Source organism: Mandrillus leucophaeus, unplaced genomic scaffold, assembly GCF_000951045.1.
Source record: "Mandrillus leucophaeus isolate KB7577 unplaced genomic scaffold, Mleu.le_1.0 Scaffold387, whole genome shotgun sequence".
Classification (NCBI taxonomy): Eukaryota; Metazoa; Chordata; class Mammalia; order Primates; family Cercopithecidae; genus Mandrillus; species Mandrillus leucophaeus.
The window spans coordinates 10,258-35,858 of record NW_012104109.1 but is presented as its reverse complement, the minus strand read 5'-3'; the positions used below and the strand labels follow the sequence as shown (position 1 = coordinate 35,858).

At 32.4% G+C, this 25,601-nt stretch overlaps 1 protein-coding gene across 3 annotated transcripts in view; it reads right to left on the bottom strand.

Moving 5' to 3' along the window:
* The window catches only part of PCDH17 (protocadherin 17), a 68,673-nt gene extending 43,674 nt beyond the window's left edge, over positions 1 to 24,999 (bottom strand). For 2 of the 3 annotated variants that reach the window (XM_011990879.1, XM_011990880.1), the window contains exons 1-2: positions 24,944 to 24,999; positions 24,637 to 24,809 (exon numbers count right to left, since the gene is read on the bottom strand). In XM_011990879.1, coding sequence (XP_011846269.1) covers positions 24,637 to 24,809; positions 24,944 to 24,972 — 202 coding nt within the window. In that variant the 5' untranslated portion in view covers positions 24,973 to 24,999. The remainder of the gene's footprint in view (positions 1 to 24,636; positions 24,810 to 24,943) is intronic. The other variant, XM_011990881.1, reaches the window with a different exon arrangement.
* Between the last annotated feature and the right edge of the window lie 602 nt (positions 25,000 to 25,601).

Below are 25,601 nucleotides of genomic sequence, written 5' to 3'. Positions count from 1 at the left end.
TGACCTTGTGATCCACCCGCCTCGGCCTCCCAAAGTGCTGGGATTCCCGAATACTATTTCAGTTCACAATTAGTTATCACACTGACATGAAAAAAAAAAAAATGTTGGTCTGCATTCAGATGTTCACCTTTATTATTTCAATGAGCACTAACTTTCTTGGTATTTGAAAACCATGGAAATAAATGAAAGTGGAAATCTTGACAACAGGCACATCCCTGGAGATAAGTACAGAAACTATAACCTCCTATCCAGGCTGAGTCATGGATTTCTTTTTGACTACGGACAAGCTGAGAAATTCCACTGTCTCTATTTCTTCTATTGAGAAACAAAAAATCTTTATACTTCTTATATCTATGTATTTGTGAGAGAAATGGGCATACAATAACTTGATTCTAAAACAAGTTCAAATAAATAAAAATCCAAAGGTTTTATGATGTGCTTCACCTTACTGTTAAAGACATATAATGTATAATAAAATGTATAATTTGTTTTTTAATTGAAATAGTAGTATTTAAAATGAGATTTATGTTTATAAGCTGAGCTGGGAAAACTAACCAAGCTCTTTTTCTCGCCTTTGAAAGGGAAGGCTTGAAAGGGTGACTAAAAAAGAAAAGAGTAAGAATGAAAGAAAAATAATACTCAATCTAAAACAAGTGAATATTAAAATACAAGTTAATTTGTGTTCTTTCCATCTTCTTTTCATGTTGCCACTTTTAGAGATGTGTTCCAATAAAAGGATATGAAATACATATAGCATTTTAACATTCCCAGATGTAGTTCTTATACATTGAATAAAACATTTGAATTACTATAAAAGTAGCTGAATTAGTTTATGGCACATCTTAACTCATTTTAGTATGAAAGTTCTAAAAGTCTTATTTCATTGTGAATACAATCCCTAAATGCCAGCCTAGTTAACTTCAAACATATTACAATATTTAAAAAGTAAAACTTCAAATTACTACAGATATAATTAACTGTCGATAAACCAAGAGAGCAGTTAGTTAATGTAACATTCAATGGATGTATGGAAATAAAAATTGTCAGTATGCTTCCTGGGCATGGGTAAGAAATTGAGACTCTCTCATTTATTTATCCATAAAATTGCAGACAATTTAATAATAAGCATAGAACTGTTACTCAAGGCATGAAATGCTAAATATCAGTGTCTGGTTACCAGAAAATAGAGGATGAAAAGAAATAGTAAGAGAAAATGTTATCAGCCTGCACCATGAAACATTATCAAGTTGAAATTATCTTCCTGATTTTATAAGCATTTTAACTTCCTGTTCTCACTGGCATTTATTAAACCATAAGTCACCTTAAATTGGTTTACTTGTATTAAAATTTAATAAGCTCTAGTATAATTTCAAAATAGAAAGACAGTCTGATATGCATTCAATAGGTTTGCCTTCAATTCAAAAATAAAGTACCTATATTAGTCATCATAACAATGTGTTTATTAATTAGGGAAAGGCAAAATATGTAAGGAAACTATACATTCATACTGGCAGCAACTAAAATTATCCTAGATAGGCCACTGTCTCCATGAATTAAAATTTAAATAATTTTCTTTCTCATGGATTCCCTTTCAACTTACCCATTTCTACTTCTAAATACACAAGGGAGATGTGTAAAGCTATTTGTAAAGCTTTTAAGCTTTTAATTGATGTGTACACTTACTACATCTATGAGTACCAAAAATAGCTTACATTCTTTTTAAAAATTAAAATGTAAATGTTAAAAGCTTTAACATTCAAAAATAATCTCAAAAGAGACAAATAGAGTAATACTTGGTTTACTCCCCACTTTTTATCTCTCCATGGTTCTTATGTTTTTGGTTTTCTCCATGATTAACTTTTATTTCATCATTAAAAAAAATTATCTATTATTAGGTTGGTCATAAGTTCAGATTTGTCCTGAACTATTTGTCCCGAACTGTTTGTCCCAGTGAAAGACTTAAAAGTGTCCCTTTCATCCTCAAAAATTAGCCATTTTGAATAATAAATTATATGATCATCCTACTAAATATTTTCACTATGTGCTATAAACTATAAAAATGGTCATGTATTGAGTGAATTAAGTTCATTTTAAATGAACAAAAAGTTTGCCTCATTTTTTCTACTTCTTTCACTTAATAACAGAATTTTACCTGAAATAATTAAATATTTCTTCATAATTACTTCATATTTAATTTTGGTAAACACTTTTGACTAATGAATTGGTAGTTACCAAAGAATTATTAATTTATTATACTTCCAATGAGCAAGAGTTAAAGAAAAAATATACATATTGCAGACACTATTCTGAGGCTGTAATTTTTAACTCAAATGCATGTAATTTAAATGTCTGTAAAATGATTCTGCCAAAATGTTGATACTGCATTTAAAAACCACAAGGGATACCATTTTCAAAGGTTATACAGTTATACTGTCAAATGAAGGGCATACAATACAGCTAGTTAGAGTAAAGCAATTAGTGAACATGCTGTGCTTAGATTATCATAAAAACTATACCTGGTACAAGATAAAGATTTCATGATTTATATCACACATAAATGATACTAAAAAGGACTTATATTTATGGATTATGCATTGTATCAAATTTTTCTACTCACAAAAATTTTCAGTTTTATTGAGATGTCATACTCTTTCATTATAAATATACATTACATATACATTTCACCTGAAGAAATTCATGATTTTACTTGTTTTCACCTTTCCTATTTAGTTTCAGTCGCATAATTTGATTTTAAAAAAGGTATATGACTCTTGAGTATTATGGCAATAATTTTAGGTTTTCTAAACTGTTTTATCTAAAACTTGAACTCCCTTGCACGTCATTAAATGGTCTGCTTACATTCTAATTAGATGAAGAACCTTTGAATATAATCTCCTACACTCTTTACTACAGTAAGATGATATTATAGTGATTCTTAAAAGTTATTCTAGATTCTATTAGTTTACCTGATACTGTTTATTTTTGTGTTGCCACTTTTAGAGATGTGTTCCAATAAAAGGATATGAAAAGCATACGTTTTTACTAATTTGTAAAAACACTTGTGCCCAAATAATGCCAACGATACAGTAAAAATCCAGCATTAATATGGATAGGATGCTAGTCTAAATATTAAAATAATTATTTTTCATACATGATTTTTAAAACCTAAATATGATATATAAAAATCTAAGTATATTTCCTTCTTAAGAGTATTTTCTCTTTGGAAACTGGCCTGGTTATGTGAAGACTCTGAAGAATCTATAGCCTATTAATTTTACTTTAACTTCCTATGCAGTTATTGTTTTCATCAAGAACCTTTAAAACTATTCATATCCTTTAAAACAATAATTTCGCTTTTAGTGTCACTTCTGAAGAAAATAATTAGAGATCTTATTTTAAGACATATGTTTGCACCTGATGAAGGTGAAGGACAATCTGTTATGTGTGAGGACTTAGCTCCACTGGGGGAACTCCCTCCACAACTTCAGCCTTGGACAGTAGTGACAGAGGGGAACAAGAGGACACATCATTATAGAAAAATTTGCGATATTCATCCTTTTGTGTGGACAAAACTTTCATTATTCTTTTCAGGTATTCATGGTCAAATTGAGTGTTTAATATTTAGTTATTTTATATATGTTAATCATAATATTTTAAATTGCTAAATACAAATGAAAGGCACTGTACAGGTTAATAATGAATGCAAACCTTCTTTTTAATTTTTCAAGCGAACTCCTTCATAGCTACTCTTTGATAATGTAATTTTAGATTTTTTAAAAAGTGAGTTAGTTTCATTATTACAGAATGAACCTCAAGGGCCATTCAAATCTATATAATGCAAATGTAAATCTAATTGAGATTGAGATTGTGTTTAATCTAATAGCTAGCTACTTCTAATTTGCACACATCAAAATACCAACAAAAACATTCTAAGAACCTCCATTGAATGAAAACAGCTTGTTTCACACACCTGGGAATAAGTTTTATTTCCCTTTCTCCTCACTCTCTTTCTCAAGTAATTGCTGATGTTTTCTTGGTCACTTTCAAATTCCTTAATTCCAATCATTTAACCTTCTTTAAATGTTTCAGAAGTAATTTACTTTCCACTTTGAAATACAGAACATAAAGTTGTTTTAATAATGAAAAGTAGAAATGTAAATGAGAATAAAATAAACTACCTAAAATTGCATTTTATCAACTGAATTTGGAATTGCATGATGTGCCATTTTTAGACTTCTATTATAACCATTATTTAACTATTCTGAATACATATTAGAGATTACTCATTTAGTGATGGTCTGGCAGTTGGGAAACTTTCTATTTTGCGTCTAACACTTAGTTATGCATTTAAAGGATGGGGTTCACTATGTTCTTAAGAGAAAATGCTGGAATTTCAAATAAAACACAATAGTCATAACAAAAAGATTTGTGAAACAGACCACAGTGCATTCTAGGCTGAAAAATTTTAAGTATCCCTTCTTGAGTGTTCAAGAAGTTTTCAATTTTTTTAATCATAGGCCATATTTCAAGGAAATAAACTTTCACTTTGCCTTGAGAATTCAAATATATGTTATTTTCCACTATCTAGTTTAACACCATTAGCAATGGTAGTTTTAAAGTCTGAAGTTTACATTATTTTCATATTTCCAAATCTAGTTTTTTATATTATATCTCTTCTCTAAATTACCCAGACTTTGTTTCTCCTACAGATGTCATATCCATCTAATTGCCAAATGCTGTTACTTATTTGCAAACTCTCAAATCTTCATATTTCCACTCATACAGACCACCACATAAATTCTGGTCCATATCATTTTATATGGGAAATAGACCCAGACTGACCCCTTTGACATCATCTTTTCTCTCTTACAATTTGTCTGTGGAGTCATTGAAAAAGCTTTCCTAAATGATTGCATTAATTATATTATGCTTCTCCCTTATATTTTTGATGGTTTCCTACTGATCATTAAAAATGTTCAAATTCTCAGGTTGACATCCAAGGTTCTGCACAATTTGGTCTCAGTCCTTTTCTGCTAACGTTAGTAACTTTTAAGATAAATTTAAAATTTTTGAATTGTTTTAGATTTATAGAAAAAATTAGTTACCACAGAAAGTTCCAACTACTGCACGACTAGTTGGCTCTATTACTGACATCTTATATTGGTATGGTACATTTGTCACAATTGATGAACAAATATTAATTAATTATTACTAACATTATTACTAGCTAAATTCAACACTTTTTGTTTTTTTTTTTTTTTTCAGAGATGAGATCTCCATGTGTTGCTCAGGCCAGAGAGCAGTGGCAACATCGTGACTCACTGCAACTTCAAATCGTGGGCTCAAGCAATCCTCCTGCATCAACCTCCTGAGTTGTTGGGACTACAGGTGCATGCCACTATGCCTAGCTAGTTTAGAAAATTTTTCCATGGAGACGGGGATCTCACTTAGTTGCCCATGTTGGTCTTGAACTCTTGCCTTCAGGAGATGCTCCTGCCTTGGCCTCCCTAAGGGCTGGGTTTACAGGCGCGAGTCACTATTCCTGGCCTAAAGTCCATCCTTTATTGTGATTTCCTTAGTTATTACCATATGTCCTTTTTGTGTTCTAGGATCCCATCCACCATCTGACTCCACAACTTTTTATTCTATATAAAATTGATTAAAATTTCATCACACAAATGACACACCCACAAGTAAGATAAATTTTTTTTTTTTTTTTTTTTTTTTTTGAGACGGAGTCTTGCTCTGTGCCCCAGGCTGGAGTGCAGTGGCGCGATCTCGGCTCACTGCAGGCTCCGCCCCCACGGGTTCACGCCATTCTCCTGCCTCAGCCTCCCGAGTAACTGGGACTACAGGCGCCCGCCACCTCGCCCGGCTAATTTTCTTGTATTTTTAGTAGAGACGGGGTTTCACCGTGTTAGCCAGGATGGTCTTGATCTCCTGACCTCGTGATCCGCCCGTCTCGGCCTCCCAAAGTGCTGGGATTACAGGCTTGAGCCACCGCGCCCGGCCCAAGTAAGATAAATTTTCATTCCAACAAACTTTTATACTCAACTTCCATCCATTACTTGATATTCATATAGTAGATTTAAAACTATTTTAGACTGGTATTCATAACTAGCACAATATCAAACTACATATTTTTCCAAAAGCTTTGAAAAACACAAACATTCACTGAGGGAAAGTAAGATTTAAGAGATCAGGAATTAGGCTTTAGGCTTGTTTGTACATAATTTCACATCTTCGTTCCTTATATAGTGGCACAAATAGCTGTTGACTCACTTAATGCAAACTATATTTGAGAAGATAGAAAAGAATGTACACCACATATGTGACAAACCCACACATTGTGCACATGTACCCTAGAACTTAAAGTATATAAAAAAAGAAGCATTAAAAAAAGAAAAGAATGTATACCATTTTGAAGAATCAGTAATGCTTCATATGTCAGTATTATTATTGCTATATAGATTTTACCTTGTCCAATATTTTTAATAGGTATTACATATTAAGAGCATAAAGACAATTATAAGAATTTACTTATAGTACTAAGGGACCAAGCTAGTTTTAGTCTCCCTCAAGTAAATTAGAAGAAAATTATAGATAACATACTAATTACTATCTATCACATCTATTTATCTTTGAAGATTTTAATAAGAATTTATATGGCAACACACTATTGACTCAACTTCAATTTCAGTATGATGTTGAACCAAAGCAAATAAAAAATCTGACTTCTTTTTAAAGTGATTCATAATGCAGATAGATTCCCCCAAGGCAGAATTAATTATTATACTGTATTATTAAGTGAATTTGAGTAGTTTGGCATTTTTGAACTGATATCAGAAAAATTTGGTTATGTTAGAAGAAAATGATAGCATATCACTTAAACATTGATGGCACTAACACATGTATCAAGCATATTCAAATGAACTGGTGATACCTAAGTAACAAATGTTGTGAAATGAATGTACATATTTATATTCATAACACCATAGTTCTAAAACCAATTAAGTAAAATACTTATCCTCTATTCATAAAAGCATAATACTCATAATGTAAAACCAATAACTTGCCCCGTGGCTTTAAAAAGCTGTTTCTTTCATTCTTTTCAACATTCAACATTTAAAAAATGATGGTAATGAAATATTATCATATGAGCACAGAAATAATTAGGTTGATAAATAATGGGTTTTGAACACTTGTGTGCTAACAAATCTATATGAAAATGCATTATTAACTATGGTTTATGCGTTTTGGAATTTTAAGGACAAGTTCCTAGCAACCTGGTATAATTTCCAGGCACAATTACAGTACATTTGAGAAGTTAATAATATTCTGGTAGATGTAGGCTAGGTGTAATTCTTAAAATTTTTAAAAGCTTATGCCATTAAACTTTAAATATAAATATATGTGTTTAAATAAAATAATGTATGTTTATATATATGTGAATGTGTGGTTATAAAACAGAACATATATTTAGTAATCAAATATAGAAAGTCAAAATTACATCTTATAAGAACAAATCTAGGAGGAGATTTATTTCTAACATCTGGGATTCTATGTAGCCTAGTTTTTAAAAATCTCAGTACATTACAGAAGGAAAGTGTAAGCAGAAACATAGTGTTGTTTTCCTCAGTAAAAACGAAAGAAAGAAACCTGGAAAACTCTGGCCTCTGAAGATTCGTTCCCTTAACTTTTATTATTTTAAATATGGGTTCTCCTGTAAGTTTAAATTTAAGGGGATCTCACCTCATGCCTCAGAGGCACATTACCCCTCTCTTTAGAAACTATTTACTATGTGAGTACTTTGCTGCTATTCCTTTTCTTGGTGATGTCTTCTTATTGCTTTTAGCAAATCTTTCATTTCTATCATTACTTTCTACACATCTCAATAAATTTAGATGAACTTACCTAAATTGATGGTTTTTAAATCAATGCATATATATATGGCTAACTGAATCAGCATTTCACAAATAAATGCCCACTACTATCTGGGTATTCAAATCGAATTATTTAATTAGAAAGGTGTCTTCTGGGTACGGTAACAGAAAAGGCGGTTTCTGCATCTTGAGGAATCTTTACCAACCTCACCTGAGGTCCTTATTATATTTACTCACAGGATATGTTGTTATTTTGCTGATTTGTCTCTTGTGCTTCACAGTGTCGATTTGATTCACTATTTTCCTGAAGATGTCAGCTTACCATAATTTTTGTATATACTTTATAGTACAATATCAGTTATAGACAATCAAAAGCTAACCTAAGTTTTTCTATCTTTCTCTCAAGACTACATTATATTCTGAGCATCTGCAGTCTCTTATTTCAAGTAAAAGAGTCATACATCTCAAAATGGATTGCGCTCATTCTTTGCGATGTCCCGATTCTCTTTCCACTCTTTCTATTTAATCATTTGTTTCCTCTGCACATTGTTTTTGCCAGCCAATACTACTTAACAGCCCAACTGTATTGTTAAAATCTGATGGAAGTTCTTAATACTGAAAAACATGATCATTCTATCAAGGATTTCCAACTCCCTATCAAGACGTTAAGGCCTTTATTCTCCAAATACAATAATCCCCCTGACTCCCTCTTAACTACCACCTAGGCTGGTTAGAACTTCATTATTTCTCACATGGGCTATGGCCACTGTGAAATAATAAAAAATACTTATGAGATTAGAATTAGACATCCTAAGCTAAAATTTTGGCTAAGTCACGCAAAAGTTCTAGTAACCTTAGAATGGTTATTTCCTCTATTCGAAATGAAAATAAATATGCCTGTCTCATGAAACTGTTGAAATTTTTGTATGTTCCCTGAGGTAAGTTAGACAAGTGTACATAATTCTGTTCTTTGAATAGTCATTAAATGTTGTATCTGCTTCTGACTTCAACAGAACTGCCCTAAGGCTTAAAAATTATTAATAGTTTGATATCATGTCATTTACCAGATCAAGATCCTTTAACATTTACCCACTGTCGACTTCAGGTTCTCTAAATTCTTCTGCTTAACCCGTGGTCTTAATCCTTGATCAATCTATTTTTCTTTTAAACTAATCACTGGGAATACATTGGAGGTTAACAGAAATATTTTCTTCCCACACAAAACCTGCAGACTACTGGTGGAGACAAGTTGGTGCAACAACTACAACAACAACAACAACAACAAAACAGTCTCAGCACTAGATGCTTCTTTCCTAAGAAAGAAAAGAAGAAAATGCCTCAATGGCTGGTTGTAGAGTGAGCTAGCAGGCGTGACAGAGAGGATTTTTTGGCCAAGGTTAAAAGTTTACATTGTTTTGGAAGTGGTGTGCATTGTAATCGGAAGAGTGAAATGACCTAATTTACATCGCAAGTAGATCACTTTCTTGCTAATTGTTGGTGAGTAAGTAACAGGACAACAAAGAAAACATGACAAACTGAGAGGGTATTTCAAGAAAAAGGGTAGCCTGGGTAGGGAGATACACCGGGAGTGAGTGAACTGAAGAAATTTCAAGTAGAACTGGGGGATGGTAACAATATGGCTTAATGACAGATGTTAGCATGAGGAAGAGAAAGGATATAGTAATTCCTTTGTTCCTAACTGGAGTGACTAGGTAAATGGTAGGATTATAAGAAGGAAGATGGCTGGGGAGGGCTTGGGATAAAAGTGAAGATAAAATCCTGCCAGGTTTGGGATGGAGAAAACAAAATGGAATTTAACCAAGTATGTGGGTTTTGTTGTTGGTGTTGTTGCTGCTCTATTTTAACTGTGCAAAAACTTTGATTAGGTACCTAGAGAACTGTGAAATGTCTTATGAATACAGATGGACTACAGTGTTCTGCAGATTGTAGAGTCTCATTGAAGGGGAATTAAATTTGTGTGTATAATACAGATATCTTGGAAGAGTCTGAGATAGTTCTAAACATAACACCCACGCTAGCACTTAATAAATACAGCATTTAAAAAATAAAAAGTGATCTTATTTATTGTTCAAAATTAGCAGAAGTACCATTTGGCATTGAGAGGCACTGAATTGGGAGATAGACACTACATTTAGAATTGTCTTATTATACCTTGCTTTCACCATTGCTTACATATTAATAAGCTAAGCTTCATATATAAGGGTGGTTTTAGGGGTATATAGAAATTAAATTATTTTTAAATGGTATTTATGTGTTAACACAGAGCTTTTTGTGTCTTCTATCTATTTTCAGTAAGACTGACCAGGGTTAACTGCAGAATCTGTAGCAATAAACTAGAGATTGTTGTGGGTAAAGGCAAGTCATCTATATAAGCACCAAAACAAAACCAAAAAAAAAAAAAAAAGAAAACCAGATATGAGTCTCAGGAGTAAATGCTAAGCAAGGTAAATCAAAAGAATAATACTAATAAATAATCACAATTAATCAGTTGACTAAAGGTGGTGCTGAAGTACTCTCCATAAATCTTTGAACTTAGGTATAAAGAATCAGGTTCAACTCACCTTTTAAAAGTAACATATCTTAATTCCAACTTAGAAATATTGATATAACTGTTCTGCAAACTCTCCTTTGGACATCATTATCTAAGACTGTAAATAAGTAAAAGGGATGATAGTGGAAAGAGTACAGACATGGCATAAGACAGACAACTGCTGCACTGCTAAAGGCATCAAAATGGGCAAGTTACCTCAGTTCTCTGATACTCAGGTTTTCATCTCTTAAAGGTGGTAACAGCAATATTATCAACTTGAGAGATGTGTTTAAAAGCACTTGCTGCAATGCTTGACACATAGTAGATGTTTATTAATATTTTTCTTTAAATTACCAATTATTACTAACTGATCTTTGTTATCTGATTGAATAACTTCATATGGTTTGTCATATATTTATCCTTTTTTAAGAATTTCAGTAGGAATTATATTTAACATAGGAGTGTCAGCTCTGCTGTAAAAATGAGTGGGAAAAATCAACTTTGATTATTATCAACAAATAGAAATCAATATTGCACAATATTTTTTCTGAGTTATGCTCATTGTTCAGAATAATTTCAATAAAAGTCTTGGGCACAGCAATTAAATGACATGATATTATAATATACAAAGCTTAGAGAGTTTTAAACATGCCACTGTCCTTTCGAAACTTGATGAATGATCAGCTTGGCCATCAAGTTATTTGCATTTCCAACCCTCCTCAGGTGTATCATTACATAGTCATTCTAAGGCAACAACCTGACTAGGTAACCACACTGAAAATAAAGTTTTTTTTGCTGTCTGTAAAATAAGATTTAAACTCATTAGTATGGCATTCAAAGTCCTTCATAATCTGACCCCAATGCATTCTTTTGGTCCAATTTATCTCCATTAAAACCCTACACTCCAATAAAAATATTTTGATTTATTTACCACTTCTAAATTATGCTATGGCTTGCTACATCTGCAGTTCTTTGATGATGTTAGTATCCCATCTTTAAACAATCAATTCACTTTTTAAATTACTGTCGATTTTTGTAATTTTTATATTTTCATCTGATAGAGAGTCCACTTTCAAGACCCTATTACAAGCTCGTGTAATTTGTGAAGTCATTCCTTATTTGCTTCTCTAACAAAATTAATTGTATATACATACACACATACATATATATATAAAAGTAGATATAACATTTACCTAATGGAATCACAGATCAATAATAGAGAGTTGATATCCTCAAAGACAAAGCACTTCAAAGGCAAACAGTGTCATATACATGAGTGTTGAAGTAATATTTACCGAATTACCTTATCCATATATTAATTAATGATAATGAGATCCGGCTCTGAACAAACATCAAAACATAACACCATGAGTAAAGGAAATATTCTCAGATTTATATTTACTTAAGATGTAATCTATTGTCTATTGTTTTCTAACAGAGTGGAGTAATGATTGCATACATCATGAAGTTATTCTGTATGCATTAAAATTTTCTCAGCTTTTCTTGCCATCTCCCATTAAATACTACAAATACTGTTAGCTTGTAAAGGTAAAAGGTCAGATATCTGTATAAAGAATATTATGTAATGAACACAGTAATTCAAATTAGAAAGAAAATGACTCTGAACAAAAAACAATTTCATCTTTCTATATGAATTCTCAAATCCTCAAAGAAAATAAAATCTAGGGCAGACAAATCAATTTCCATGAAATATATATTTTGTTTTAAAAATAAACCCAGTGTCAGAGGTAAAGGTGTATTTATTATTGGTTTGCAAATCCTAAAAGTGCTATTCAAAATGATCCTATGCTGTGATTATACATTACCATGTGCCTAGATTACTTTTTAGCTTCCCAAAGTAAATATTTATTATATTTACTTTGGCTAGACGAAATAGTCCGTCATCACTTATAGTCTTTTTTTTTTTTGTATCCAGTCCAAAGATTCCTAACTGCACAATTCTATTACAATTTCATAGAATATTGGATTAAATAATGTATCTTGGTAGTAGATAAATTTTTTTTTATTATACAACTGCTTAAATCATCATCAATATAACTTGTCAAGAATTTTAAAAAGGAAAAGCTGTAACATGCAACTTAAATATAAGATAAGACTGCATATTCATTATTCATAATTTTAAAATAAAAAAAATCCACATCTCGAAGTAACTTTGTTACTTTTTTGGTGAATAAAACTGACTTGAACTGGCATAGGTTACTTATATTAGGAATTTACCCCATTTAGTGAGGGTATTCAGATTTCTCACTACACAGTGTTAATGCGTTTGATTATGGATACTGCCACAGAATCCAGTGGAAATGATACATAATGTATGTACATGCACTATAGCACCTTTCTAAGATCAGAAAAATTCTTAACTCTGGAAAGCACAGAGTTTCAATGATTATAGGCCTAAATATCATAACATCAATTTTCAAAAATCCATGAGAACTATGAGACTGAAAAAATTAATTTTAACATGTTAAAATATTTGGTTTGATATACTCCATGCCCCTAAATCTTTTTTTTTTTTTTTTTTAGCAATTATAAATATGAAATAATGGCCACATGTGTTTTTGACACATGTGCACCTTGTGGTAGAATATCTTGGTAATTTTCTTAGCTTCTCTGAATTTTTACATATCTGAGTGTCATTTATGTAAGTGTTTATGTGAAATAAGAGATTCGTGGACTTTGCCCTGCACTTTATAGAAAACATTAGAGCCACCTATTATAAACTACCAGTAATTGTTTACCCTTTTCTTCCACATCTATGCTTATGTTTTCAAATTTATTTCTTCATTCCTTTCTTTACAGGAGAAGAGTTTATCTTTACTTTAAAGCTAGCCTCCCCATCATGCTTCAGTTAATATCCTTTTTCTAGCCCAATCCTTCAATATTTCCTCCTAATTGGATCAGCTGCTTTAGTATATTGACACTCAATTTTCTTGAATAGTAAAACCTTTTTTCATTCATAGCACTATCTTCCTTAGCTACCCCAGCTCCCTCTCCATTACTTGCTATGTTTTCTTTGAAACAGGAGGAAACTTTCCGTCTCCAATCTCTGACCATAATTCCTTGGCATATCCCTCTTCAAAAAAAACCTATGTATCATATACGATATGATGTTTTGAGGAGTGTGTGTGTGTATGTGTGTGTGTGTGTATATATATGTGTGTGTGTATATATATATATTCACACATTGTGAAATAGTTAAATCTGGCTAATTAAAAAATGTATTACTTCACATAGTTATTATGTATGTAGGGAGAACACTTAACATCCACAGTCTCTGCATTCTTCAAGAAAACAATGTATCATCTTTAACCATAGTCACCATGCTGTACAAAAGATCTCTTGAACTTATTTCTTCTAACTGTAATTACATATCCTTTGACTTACATCTCTCTAATCCTCTAGCCCAGCCTCTCAACCACTTCGGCCTCTGGTAACCACCATTTGGCTCTCTACTCCTGTGAGATCAGCTTTTTTGGATTCCACGTGAGATCATGCAGTATTTGAGTTTCTGTGCCAGGATATATCCTTTTGAAATCTCTTATCTTTAACATCTTAACTCCTCTCATGGAAATCAGGAGTGACCTGTCAGTTGTCAGATTGTATAGTTGTTTCTTGAACTTCATTGTGTTAGATTTCTCTAATGAATCGACATTGTGTGTTTTTGCCTAGCTTCGGCCACTGTGACTATGTAGCTTCCTACCCCTTTCCTTCCTTACTGACTATGGCTTTCCTGCTGATAATTCTTCTGTCTCTGTCCATTCTCCTCTGAACACATCAAACAATTCATTGAAACATTGTATATATATCTTCTATATATCATGCTTGTTTATGCTGTGTAAGTTTCTCCTTATCTCTCAAAGTAAAATTCTGTTCATCTCCTAAGTCCTAGCTCAAATTTTAACTCTTACATGAAATCTTCACTGAGTAAGTATTAGTATTCTATCCCTCCTCTTTAAAAGCCCCAGAGTTTTTCATTTATACCTAAACAACAATACATTATTTTCTACATTTTACTATATTTTCAATATATATTTCATTTTCATTGCTAGATTGTAAATTCTTTGAAATAGTTTTCATAAGTCCCAAGAGAGTCTAGGGAATTTGCTAGGAATCTTCACTGGAATGTAAGCTCTATGTGAGCAGGAATGTTTGTTTCACTTACTACTCAATCTTTAACACTTGAAACAGTATCTGTCACATGCCAGAAGTGCAATATACATTTGTTGAACAAACATTCAACATGACAACTAAGACAGTCCTATATGCATAGTGGGCATGAGACAAGAAGTTAGTTAAAAATTCAAAACGTATATTTTCAAGTAAATGCTTCTTCTTTCAAAATAGTGAGTTTGAAAAGTTATATATTTATGCCAGTCACATATAATCACACATTTGGGACTGCCCTCCGAACTAGTTTGTGAATCATAAAATACAACCAGCTCAGCATATTTTATTCTAAACAGACACAGCATTATTCAGCTAATATATTGACGTAATTTGGCTCTCAATTATACTTGGCCGGAAATGAAATCTAAAAACTGTAAGTTTCAGTGAAATATCTCATCTGGGGGTCTCTAGATTTTGGATTTCCACAGAACATACTGAGTATTTTTCTTGGCAGGCTGAACTATTACTGACCTCTTCCTCTTCCTAGCTTCTTAGTGTTGTGTTCTGTGGGATTACGTTATGAACCCTATTATCTTTACCCTATTATCTTTTCTCCCAATATTCTTTCTCATTAATTTACTTGGATTTAAGTATGGTTCTATGCCAATAACTTGCAAGTTTATATCTCCTGACCTCTCTGATTGCCAAACTGTGATTGCCAGCTGCCTTTCCTGATACTTCCATATGGGTGCCTCAGACATTTCTAATTAACATGTCTAAATCTAAACTCTTCTTTATAAAGCCCAAATGTTGTTCCTGCAGTGACCTCACCCTGTCTTCACCACCTTACTAAACTGGACTATTGTTTAGGAAGCTACTTAAGTCACAATTCTAAAATACAACAACACATCAAGTTTTATACTACCTGATTGTTTTCTGAAGGTTTTCTCAAAGATCTGGTTGTGTTTTTTTGTTGTTATTTTTTGTTTTTCCTAGCATCCCTGGAAAAAAATTTCAAATGTTCCACATTACGGAGTCAATTTTAATAAACATATAAGCATTGGACATTAAGAGATAATTAACACATACATAACGTTAAAAACTTAATTAAGGCAATAAATAATTCAATTAGTATTCCATTTAGTTAGACATTAAGTCATTTTTTTCCTTTAGAATTTCTTATACCAAAAGCTAATTTCAAATAGAATGCTAAGCAATCCGTTATCATTATAAAAGTAGTGGTATATATCAAAACACGTTTTTAATCATTTACTTTGTTCATTCCTCCTACTTCTTCACTACTCTGGACTTCATTTTCTCTTGCCTTGGACTACCTCCCAAGCTTCCTAATTTATTCCTCTCTCCCGACATATTTCCAGAAACATCATCTCTTTAAAATAGAAGTTTGCAATGTTACCTCCTGAGCACCCCTAATGGCTCTCTATCAGGCTTTGCATCACTGGGCTTCCAGCCACCTCCCTAGTCTAGTATCTGCCATTCCTAGTCTCACACATCGCTACTCATCTGCACCTCACAGCAACTTGCCATACACTGGTTCACTTCATCTGTGCTTCTGAGTGTTTCCTGTCATCCTCCCTCGTCTGACTACTCTGCCAAGTGTGCAGAAGGGTCTGCTCAAATGTTTCTTACTCCACAAAATCTCTTTGATTCCCTAAATCTGGGCTGGGTTTTCATTCTACATGAATTTTGTGGACATATGTCTCACTGCACTGACCTCATAGTTTATATGTCAGATTCTCTTCAGATTCTCTTATGACAGTGTGCGCTCCCTGAAAACCCAGTCTGTGCCTCAGCTCATCTTTGTATGCCATGGTATAGCTGTTTATTTTAAAACAGTGAACGAATAAATGAATGAGTTAAAAGCTTTCCTGTTTCCATGATTCCTTACAACACTAAGGAAAGAATCAATGAGCAACAGATAAGAGAAATGGAGATACTGTTCACAGACTGACTATATACATCCTAGTGTTTGGTGATAATGCAGCAGTGTCAGTGGGTACATCTGAGCTTTCATTCAATATATGTTAAAGGATCAAGAATGAAGCTCTCAAAAATGACCACTTACATCTTCAGATTTCCTCCAGGTAAGGAAATAAATGGTGCTGCTACAGGTTTGATGTGCCTATTTGGAGACTTTGAAGTCTCTATTGTGTGTTATGGAAATGGCTTGGTAGGATGGAAAGAGTCCTAAAGTGGAAAACTACAAACCCGGAACTAGTATTGCCTTTGCCACTAACATGAAGACTCAATGGAAACTGTTTTCTTACTTATAAAATGGAGGCATTATACTTCAAGTTTTCTTCTCACCATAATGTTTTGTAATATGGTTTTTAAAAGAACAGAGAACTTCTAATATTGGAACATGCTCTCAAAGTGAAGTAAGAGAAAATTTCTGGGGAATGTTTTGGACCTATTAAATCAACAAAATTATTTCCTTAAGTTCTTAATTAACTGATGCTGATAACTTGTCTGAATTTTAATAGTGTATGGGCACACTCCTAGTTTCATAAAAGTGTACTTAATAATAGTACATGATTTGTCTTAATAAAAAAATAAAAAAGGTAGGCACAGTGGCTCTAGCTTGTAATCCCAGCACTTTGGGAGGCTGAGGCAGAAAGATTAGTTGAAGCCAGGAGTTCAAGAGCAGCCTGGCCAATGAAACAAGACCCCGTACCTACAAATAAATTTGAAAAATTAGCCAGGTGTGGTGATGTGTGTCTGTAGTCCTAGCGACTTTGAAGGCTGAGGTAGGAGGATCACTTGAGGCCAGGAGATCAAGGCTGCAGTGAGCTGTGATTGCAATATTGCACTCCAGCATGGGCAACAGAACGAGATCCTGTTTCTAGAAAGAAATAGAATGAAATAAAAAAATAAAACAAAATGTTGTCATTATAATAAAATCTAAAAAAGGAAAATCCTCTGATGTGTTGAGATATTTACTTGAAAAATACAATAATTATAAGGCAGGAGAGGGCTTTTAGGACTTTTGGAAACACGGTCTCAGCATTCCCTAATTTTATTCCCTAATTTTAGCAAAAATTAGGGAATAAATCATACAACACTTGTTAGGAGGCTTTACAATGAGCAACAAATATGAGGATCATAAAATCTCTCTATTTTCATGATACCAGCTGCTGGATTCTAGAAGCAGATGTTTGCACATGTGAAAAATATATTGAAACTTTTAAAGTTAGGTAAACCATGGGGCAATTGCAAACTTTGGTAAGCAAAAGTAAACTGAAGCTGCATACAATTTGGGAAAAACACTTTATCCAGAAAACATAAACAGAGATGAATTTTGAAAGTCTTGAAAGACAGCACAGGAGGGTGCGAAAGTTGACACTGAGATGCTATTAGATGAATGCATTCTAGTAAAACCTTACAGGGATTGAAAATAATTGGAAGTCCTGGCAAATAGTGCAGTTTCTTACATGCCACCTATGTGAATTACAAAGCAACAGTGTCCTTAAACATTTCTAAGAATTTTTTTTCCTGGTATTAAACATTCAATAGTTTCTTCCTGTCCCCCATATGTGATAGTAATTTTCTATTTCCTTCCTAAGACAAATTTACTATTAATAAGCTTACAGCAGCATTTCTTTTAAAAATTGTTTTCAGATACCGGAGGTGGCCACTACAAGGAGGGACACAGTCATCACCTTCATGTTCTTGGTTAAGTGGAAGTGGTTTTGTGGCAAGCCAGGTCTGACTAACAGGTGAACAGCAGGTCTCTGTGACAATGGTCTCAGCACGGATTGAATGGTTAGGTTAAATATTAAAAACTGAAAGAGCCAGTGCCCCTAAACAAAGGCTGGAATGTAACAAAAGTCTATCAAGAGTCTTGAGTAGGCCTTTCCTGGGCCTTAGAACATAACAAGATAACAAAGGAATTCTTAACAGGACAAGTTTGATTAAACAGGTTTTATTGGGGATCTGAAGAAACTTATCAGAACTCCACAAACAAATTTTATTCGGTGGTCTGAAGGAACTTCCCAAAGCTCCATGATTTAGCAGGAGACAAGATGAGGGTAATCACCCCTGGCACCCGGACCCATCTAGATTAAGTAAATTTACTGAGACTCCAGAGGAAGGTCTTTAGGACTCTGACCTTAGTTATAGATTAGAAGAAGTTAATCGCTTATGTCTTTGAACAAATGCACACTTACACATAGGCATAAGCTTTGAAGGTTTATAAGCTCTGGAAAACTTTGAGATTTTGACTTAGTCTGGTGATATTTTCTCAGCCTTTTCCCTGTACCCGGTTACAGAAATAAGCTCTCTTCTTTCCCAGTTCGTCTGCATCTTGCTGTTGGGCCACAAGAATAAGCGTCTCGACCCTCTCTTTGGCCTGGGAAAAGTTTGGCTGTTGTCTGTTATGGGAAAGTCTGGGAAAGGCCTCGACTCATTAATTGGAAGAGTCAGAACTGCAGTAACCATTCCACAGACTAGAACACAGAAAGAAACAGTTCTACTACTTTTTTATTTAGTGTCAGTTATAAGGAAGATTGTAAAGTAAGTGGTTTATGTTCAACACCTTATACCTCTAGCTCACTAACTTCACACAATCTGAATGTGTGTTTCTACACATTCATCCCCAGGTGGACATGAGCCTCGACTTCTATTTCCTTGCTATAGCTTTCTTAAATAGTTCCTTCATGGTAAAATACAGGTTGTGGAAAGTTTTTTAATCGGTTTCATTTCCAAACATAATTCGAAATATGATGAAATTTCAGTCGTTATATGGTGAATTAGGAAGGGAGAGTTGAGGGAGTGAAACTCAGAGCCTCCCCCACCTCCACCTCTAGGCAACTGTGAAATTACATAACAAACACTGCTCTCATTTAAACTAGCCTAAGCCTATTTTGATTAAGGTGGCCCCAAGCAAAATACAAGTACTAACTTAAAGAAACAAAAAAATATTTATTAGCTTTACTTTCTGTGATTTTCTAGAATGTTCTCTAGGAAGAAAAAAAAGTCATCCTTAAGAAAGAAATTTAGTCTTAAAACTGGAATTCACTAAAGCAAACCAAAGATATTTGATATTCCTATTACCGTCAACTTTTCATGGATTTTAAAAATTGGATTTGAATCGGGAATTTCATTATGCAATTTTTTAACTCAATGTAATTTGAGAAGACAGATTTTCTAACAGTAGAGGCAGGAGAAGGAAGCCATAGGATTAAATAGAAAACTAGAAATTACAAGGCAATTAAATAAAATGAAAAAAATGAGAAAGAATTCGAATGGCAATCCCTGGGAAGCAGAGAAGTCCTTGAATCCAGTCACAGGGGAAGGGACCAACAGCCGGTCACCCAAAAGGGTGATTTTAGAATTGGTTGGCACACAGATTGTCAACAGAATTATCATGCACAATTCTATTCCACTAGCTTCAGGCTTCAAGGAGTTGGTTTCAGTCAACTATAAAGATAGCAGAAGGCTGATCATCCTTGGAAAATTGGGAACTATCACTTAGCCATCATTAAGGAGCTCAGAGAAATTGCTGGTAAGCATTTATAAGGACTGTACATTTATTATTTGAAATCAATGGAGACTACTAAATTTTAGAAAATGCTTATTAAATCTTTTCATGAAGAAAAAGTTATTGCTAACAATCAAAATAATTTACAGGGCTTCTAATGGATAGAAATTCATAGGTATAGTACTTACTTAAAGAAGCTAAAATGTGAATAATATTCCGAGGCTTAAGAAAACATTAGCTTCATAAATTCTTAAAAGAGTTGTATTATTTATAAAACTATATGTGGCTCTTCTTTACAGAACTAATACTATATTTATTTTCATTGGGTTTTGGTATAAATCAGTTTATCTTCTTCCAAAATATAAAATCAGTTAAAAAAAATCAAATATAGTTTTCTCAATAGTCCATGGTTTTCTTTTCCCATTTTTAAAATAAACAATAGTTTATTAGGTAAAAATACATATTTACCTTTTTTATTAAGTAATATGCTATTATGGTACTATACAACTTCCAAAACATTTGGAATTTTTTAATCTACCTACCTACTGTATTTTATAAAGGACGAACGGGGGGCATGGAGAAAATCTAATTAACTAATAGAAAACTAGGGCACAAATATGCAATAAAATGGAAATTAGGTACATTCTTTGAATTTTTTTCCATCACACTAAAAGAAAAGATAACCTCTTTCTACTAAAGGGTTTATTAACATTACATCCTTAAAGCTGTCTTCAGCTCTAGTACAGTATATCACACCTTCAATTAGCTGCTGAATTCTTTTAAATTATCTTGCCAAAAGAGTGGGCAATACATTACCTTTGGTATGCATTTGTAATTAAACTAATGGTAACAAAAATACACAAATATCAGGAATGGAGCAAATAGAAAAAATTTCACTGCACAAAAGATGAGAAACAAAGTAATATTTGAGCTAATAAAATAAAATCTCAAAAGGCCTAAGTCATTTCCAAAGGAAAACCATTATTAACAAAGAAAGTATTGAAAATGTAAAGATTATTTTTGAAATTGATTTCCATTTCTAAATTAAAGAAATATTTCAATTTAAATATAAAACATTATTTTTCTAAAATGAGATCATTTTAGTTGGAAAATAATCTCATACAAAAATATAAAACATAATATACTACTGAATTTTAATTGAAATCTGTGTAATGCACTGCTACACATTTTTAGTAAGAGAAAATGACTGATAAACATGTCTCCTTTCATTTGGCTCTAGTTTTTTCTCGTAAGAGAAAATTTACTTTTGCTTTTTGGATAATTTTGAAATTATTAAAATTAGGGTTTAATATTTGAAAGCTACATGACATAATGATTTGCATATGGCTGCCATTATCTGTCATCTATAAATAAAGTTATTTATATGTGTGCTTGACTTACTTGTGGAATTGTCTCTCATGATGTTGTTCAAATAGAATAACTAAATATATTGATCAAGACAATAGCTGCTTGCTTCTTTAACATTTTAACATTATTTCTGAGTAAACTACTCATTACATGAATAGTATAAAACATTGTTTGAAAGAGCAGGCTTTGAATATATTTTTTTAAATTTCTATACTGCCTTCACTACTTATAACTATAGAACATTAAAAAACAGTTACTTAATATCTACTGAATGTGAGAGTAACAGTATTTTCCTATCTATAAATGCCATGAAAATTAAATTGGGTGGGTAATATGTTTCAGGTACTGAGCAAAATACAGTAGTTCAATCAATGCATATGAGAGATTTTGATCTTCTCCCCCTTGGTTTGCACACATTAACTCAAGTTTTTACTTACTGTTTGATGTTTATTCAATATCTTCTTATAGCAATGAGTCAAAATGGTTATTTGAGCAAACTCTCCCATTTGGAGACAAGGTTGTGTAGAAAATAGAAAAGTTAGAGCCATATGCAAACCTAGGATTAAATACCAACCTGCTGTTACAGTTAATAAACTTCAAGTTAGCTTATTTTTATATGTAAGATAAAAATAAAAACTTTTTAGAGTTTGTAGGTTAAACAACCTAATGTTGAAATTATTTGCACTGTTTATGGTAAGTGGTAAGAACTCAATAGATTGCAGTCCCCTCCTCTAAATCTAGATGAACAGATACAGGCATAGATACTTGAAAGACAGACAGACTGACGGATAAAATAGTTGACATAGACAATGAAGATAGATAAAGAGATATACAGATAAGAAGTAGAGAAATATAGGAGGATAGAGGACACAGAAAGATGAGAGGAGAGAAAGCAAAAGAGGGGAATATGAAGAGGGAGAAGGGGAGAAAGAGAGAGAGAGTGATCGCCCATCTGTAATTAGTTACATATGATTACTTAAAGGCAGACTCTAAGTAAAATTCAGTTTTGACATTTCTGAATAATCTAAAGTTTCCTTTCATATTCAAAGCACTTAATAGATATTTATTAAATGAATGAATAAATCAAATCAATGGATCAAATATTATTTGTGAAATATTATTTTAACTAACTTTAAATATCATGCTTTAAAATCAAAGCCAGTCTTTTACACATAATTCAAATAGATTATTTAAGTGTATCTTCTAGATTCATAATAATTTTCCTGTATTTACTAATAGGAATGTATGGAAGCTTCTTACTTTACAAGAGATATTTCTAATAGGCATTCTTACTCTTAGACTAGCAATTATTTCCTGTGCAATATTAATTAAAATTTATGCCATTTTTGGCATTCTTTTAATAATAATAGCCACCTTCCCTAGACTTCAATTTTCAATATCAAAATTGAAAAAAGAGCTTTTTAGTATAAATTGCGTTTTCATACATAATAAACAAGACTGCTTCCTTTCTCTATGAGAGAATATACAGAAAATTCACTCCTATCAAATACATTTCTAAGTTAGTGGTTGGCAAGGAATTAAACAGTTAATGTGAACAGCAGTTTTTTGTTGTTGCTTTTTTTGTTGGTTTGATCATTTTTTAAAAAGTTAACAGAGTTTCTCATAAAGATACAATAAACTGTTTACTTACTTCAGGCATTTTCATAAGTAGTAGCCAATCAATTATCTATCAATCATTTTATGTGTCATGCACATAGATGGGTCTATTTCATGCTGTGTATTTACATATCAAGTTTCAACAACCCATTATTGAAAATGTATCTCAAAGATTCATATATTTTATAAAATCACAGAGCTATAACCCATCATGACCATTTAAGTCACGTCAAGTAAACATACAAATTTTCAGAAAATGGGAATAATAAATAAGGATTCGCATTGCTTTTGTTAAAAATATTTTTAAAACAATATTGCACTATTAACACAGAAAGTTGCTATGGTAAAAGATCATGAAAAAAGTAATCAGTCTAGCAATTATTACTTTGAAAACACCTTTTTCTGAGGTCAACCTTAAAATAAATTCAGCATAATTATATTTAGTCCAAAAATATTAATATATATTTAAACTGAATATATATTTTGTTTTAAATATATATGTATATATAAACATATATGTATATACTTATATATATGGTATATTAATATTTGCATTAAACATTTTAATATGACTAGAAAACTTAACACTGTATCTGTTGAGGTATATATGATAGAACAGGCTGCCCTACAGGCAAAAATTTACTTTCTATAAATAATTAATCAATAAATGACTTAGAGGTTAGGTTCACATATTTTAAAGGTAGTTTCTCATTCAAAGCAACTGAAATAATATGTGTAAATATATTTAAATTCTACTAATATTATGAAGACTATCACTATATTAACTAGTCTAGTGCACTTGTAATTGTAAAATCTAATTTATACTACAGTTCTTCTCATTTTCACAATAGGACATAAAAAACCTATTCACAGTTTTTAGTCTTACACATAAGAGTAGCTTAATTTACTTTGGATGAATCATTAGCAAACATTTTATTGTATTTAAAACAACAAAAGCATTAAAATTAATAAAAAGTGATATGAGACCAATAAATTAGAGATAAAATTTTACAAAAATATATGCATTTATTAAGACACATTGTTTTATTATCCATTTCATATCCATGAAGTCTTAGATGTAAATTAAAAGAAAGGCAAAACCCTAGTTTACCTATGACTCTTGAAAAACTATTTTGAAGCTAAAATCCAAACAAAAAATAAATCAACAAACACTGCTAAGAGGTATAAAATTCCAGTGATTTCATTTTACCTAAAAAGTGTGGAATTTACTAATTTTTATACTGTAAATTCATAAATATACATATCTAGCTAATAAATGCCATATTTTCCCTGTTAGTATAACTCCAAATAGGAAAAGGTAGGAAACGCCTATGAAATAAGAACAATCAAGTGACTTTGGTCAAGTTCTTATTTTAGGATTAATGAATGATACCCAGGGCCCTCCTTTTTCATTTTTGACTATGTTATTCAATGGTTGCTTTTTGTCTGGGGCAACCTCAAGTTTTGCTGTTTCTTTGCTATATTATCAATGGTCCATTCCACTGTGATAAACTGCAACTCTAGATCTAACAGGTTTATAATGACTGCTTAGGCTTTACACTTTGTAAGCATTGGAAGACTTCACTCACCTTGTTCAAGTGGTTGGCTTTTAGTTGAAGTAGTTTTCATCTTGAGTGCCTCCCTAACAGACATGTCACAGCAGGAGCCTTTGTTAGTGTCTTGGTCACTGTCAGCCTGATCACTGTCCCCGTGCCCACTGTCTCTCAGGCTGGCTCTTTCTGGGTCCTTAAACGTGGAGCTACTGAAATACATATAAAGAAAAAGAAGAGAAAGTGTTGTCTCTACTAGTTTGAATCTGAAGTGTAGTCTCTTGCAAAGCAATTTTGACACGAATGCAAATGGGGAAGCTGAGAAAAGTTATTTAATAGGCCTTACCTTTGAACAAACTGCTGCCTGCTGCCCATGTAATTGGGCTCTGCGGGAAAATTGTCTGTCTGTGAAAGAGAAGGAAAAAAATACGTATAGTTGTACACTGGACAAATCTCCTGCAGAGCAACAAGATTTCCTAGTGGAAAAATGATTAATAATTCAAAAATTCCCTTAATCTTCAGATTTGTACATTTTAATTAAATTGGAAATTGCTGACATGTAATTATGTACTCAGAACAATTAAATGATTCCGGTCCACAAATTACCTGTTAAAGTAAACAATGAGCCTGTCATAACTGGCATTCTCTTTCAGTACCAGGATGGATAACACTGTCTGTGTTGTTTCATTACTTAGATATTAAGATAGAATATTTGTGGGAGGAGTGGGAAAATGACCTAATTTCTCCATATTAAAAGTGTGAATTATTTAATAATACTCATTTTTAAACATAATTACATCATCTGCTGGGATTCTATGCCTTTCTTGATGTAATATCATTTAAAGTCATTCACTCCTCAACTAAGAGATGCAGGGCCTTTCCTTCAAATTTTGCCAGTAATGGATACAAGCATATCACATATGGTTGAACTCATAGCTATAATTCATTCTCAGCTACAACCCAACTATGGAAATTATATGCAAACAATCCAGTGAAAATGGAGT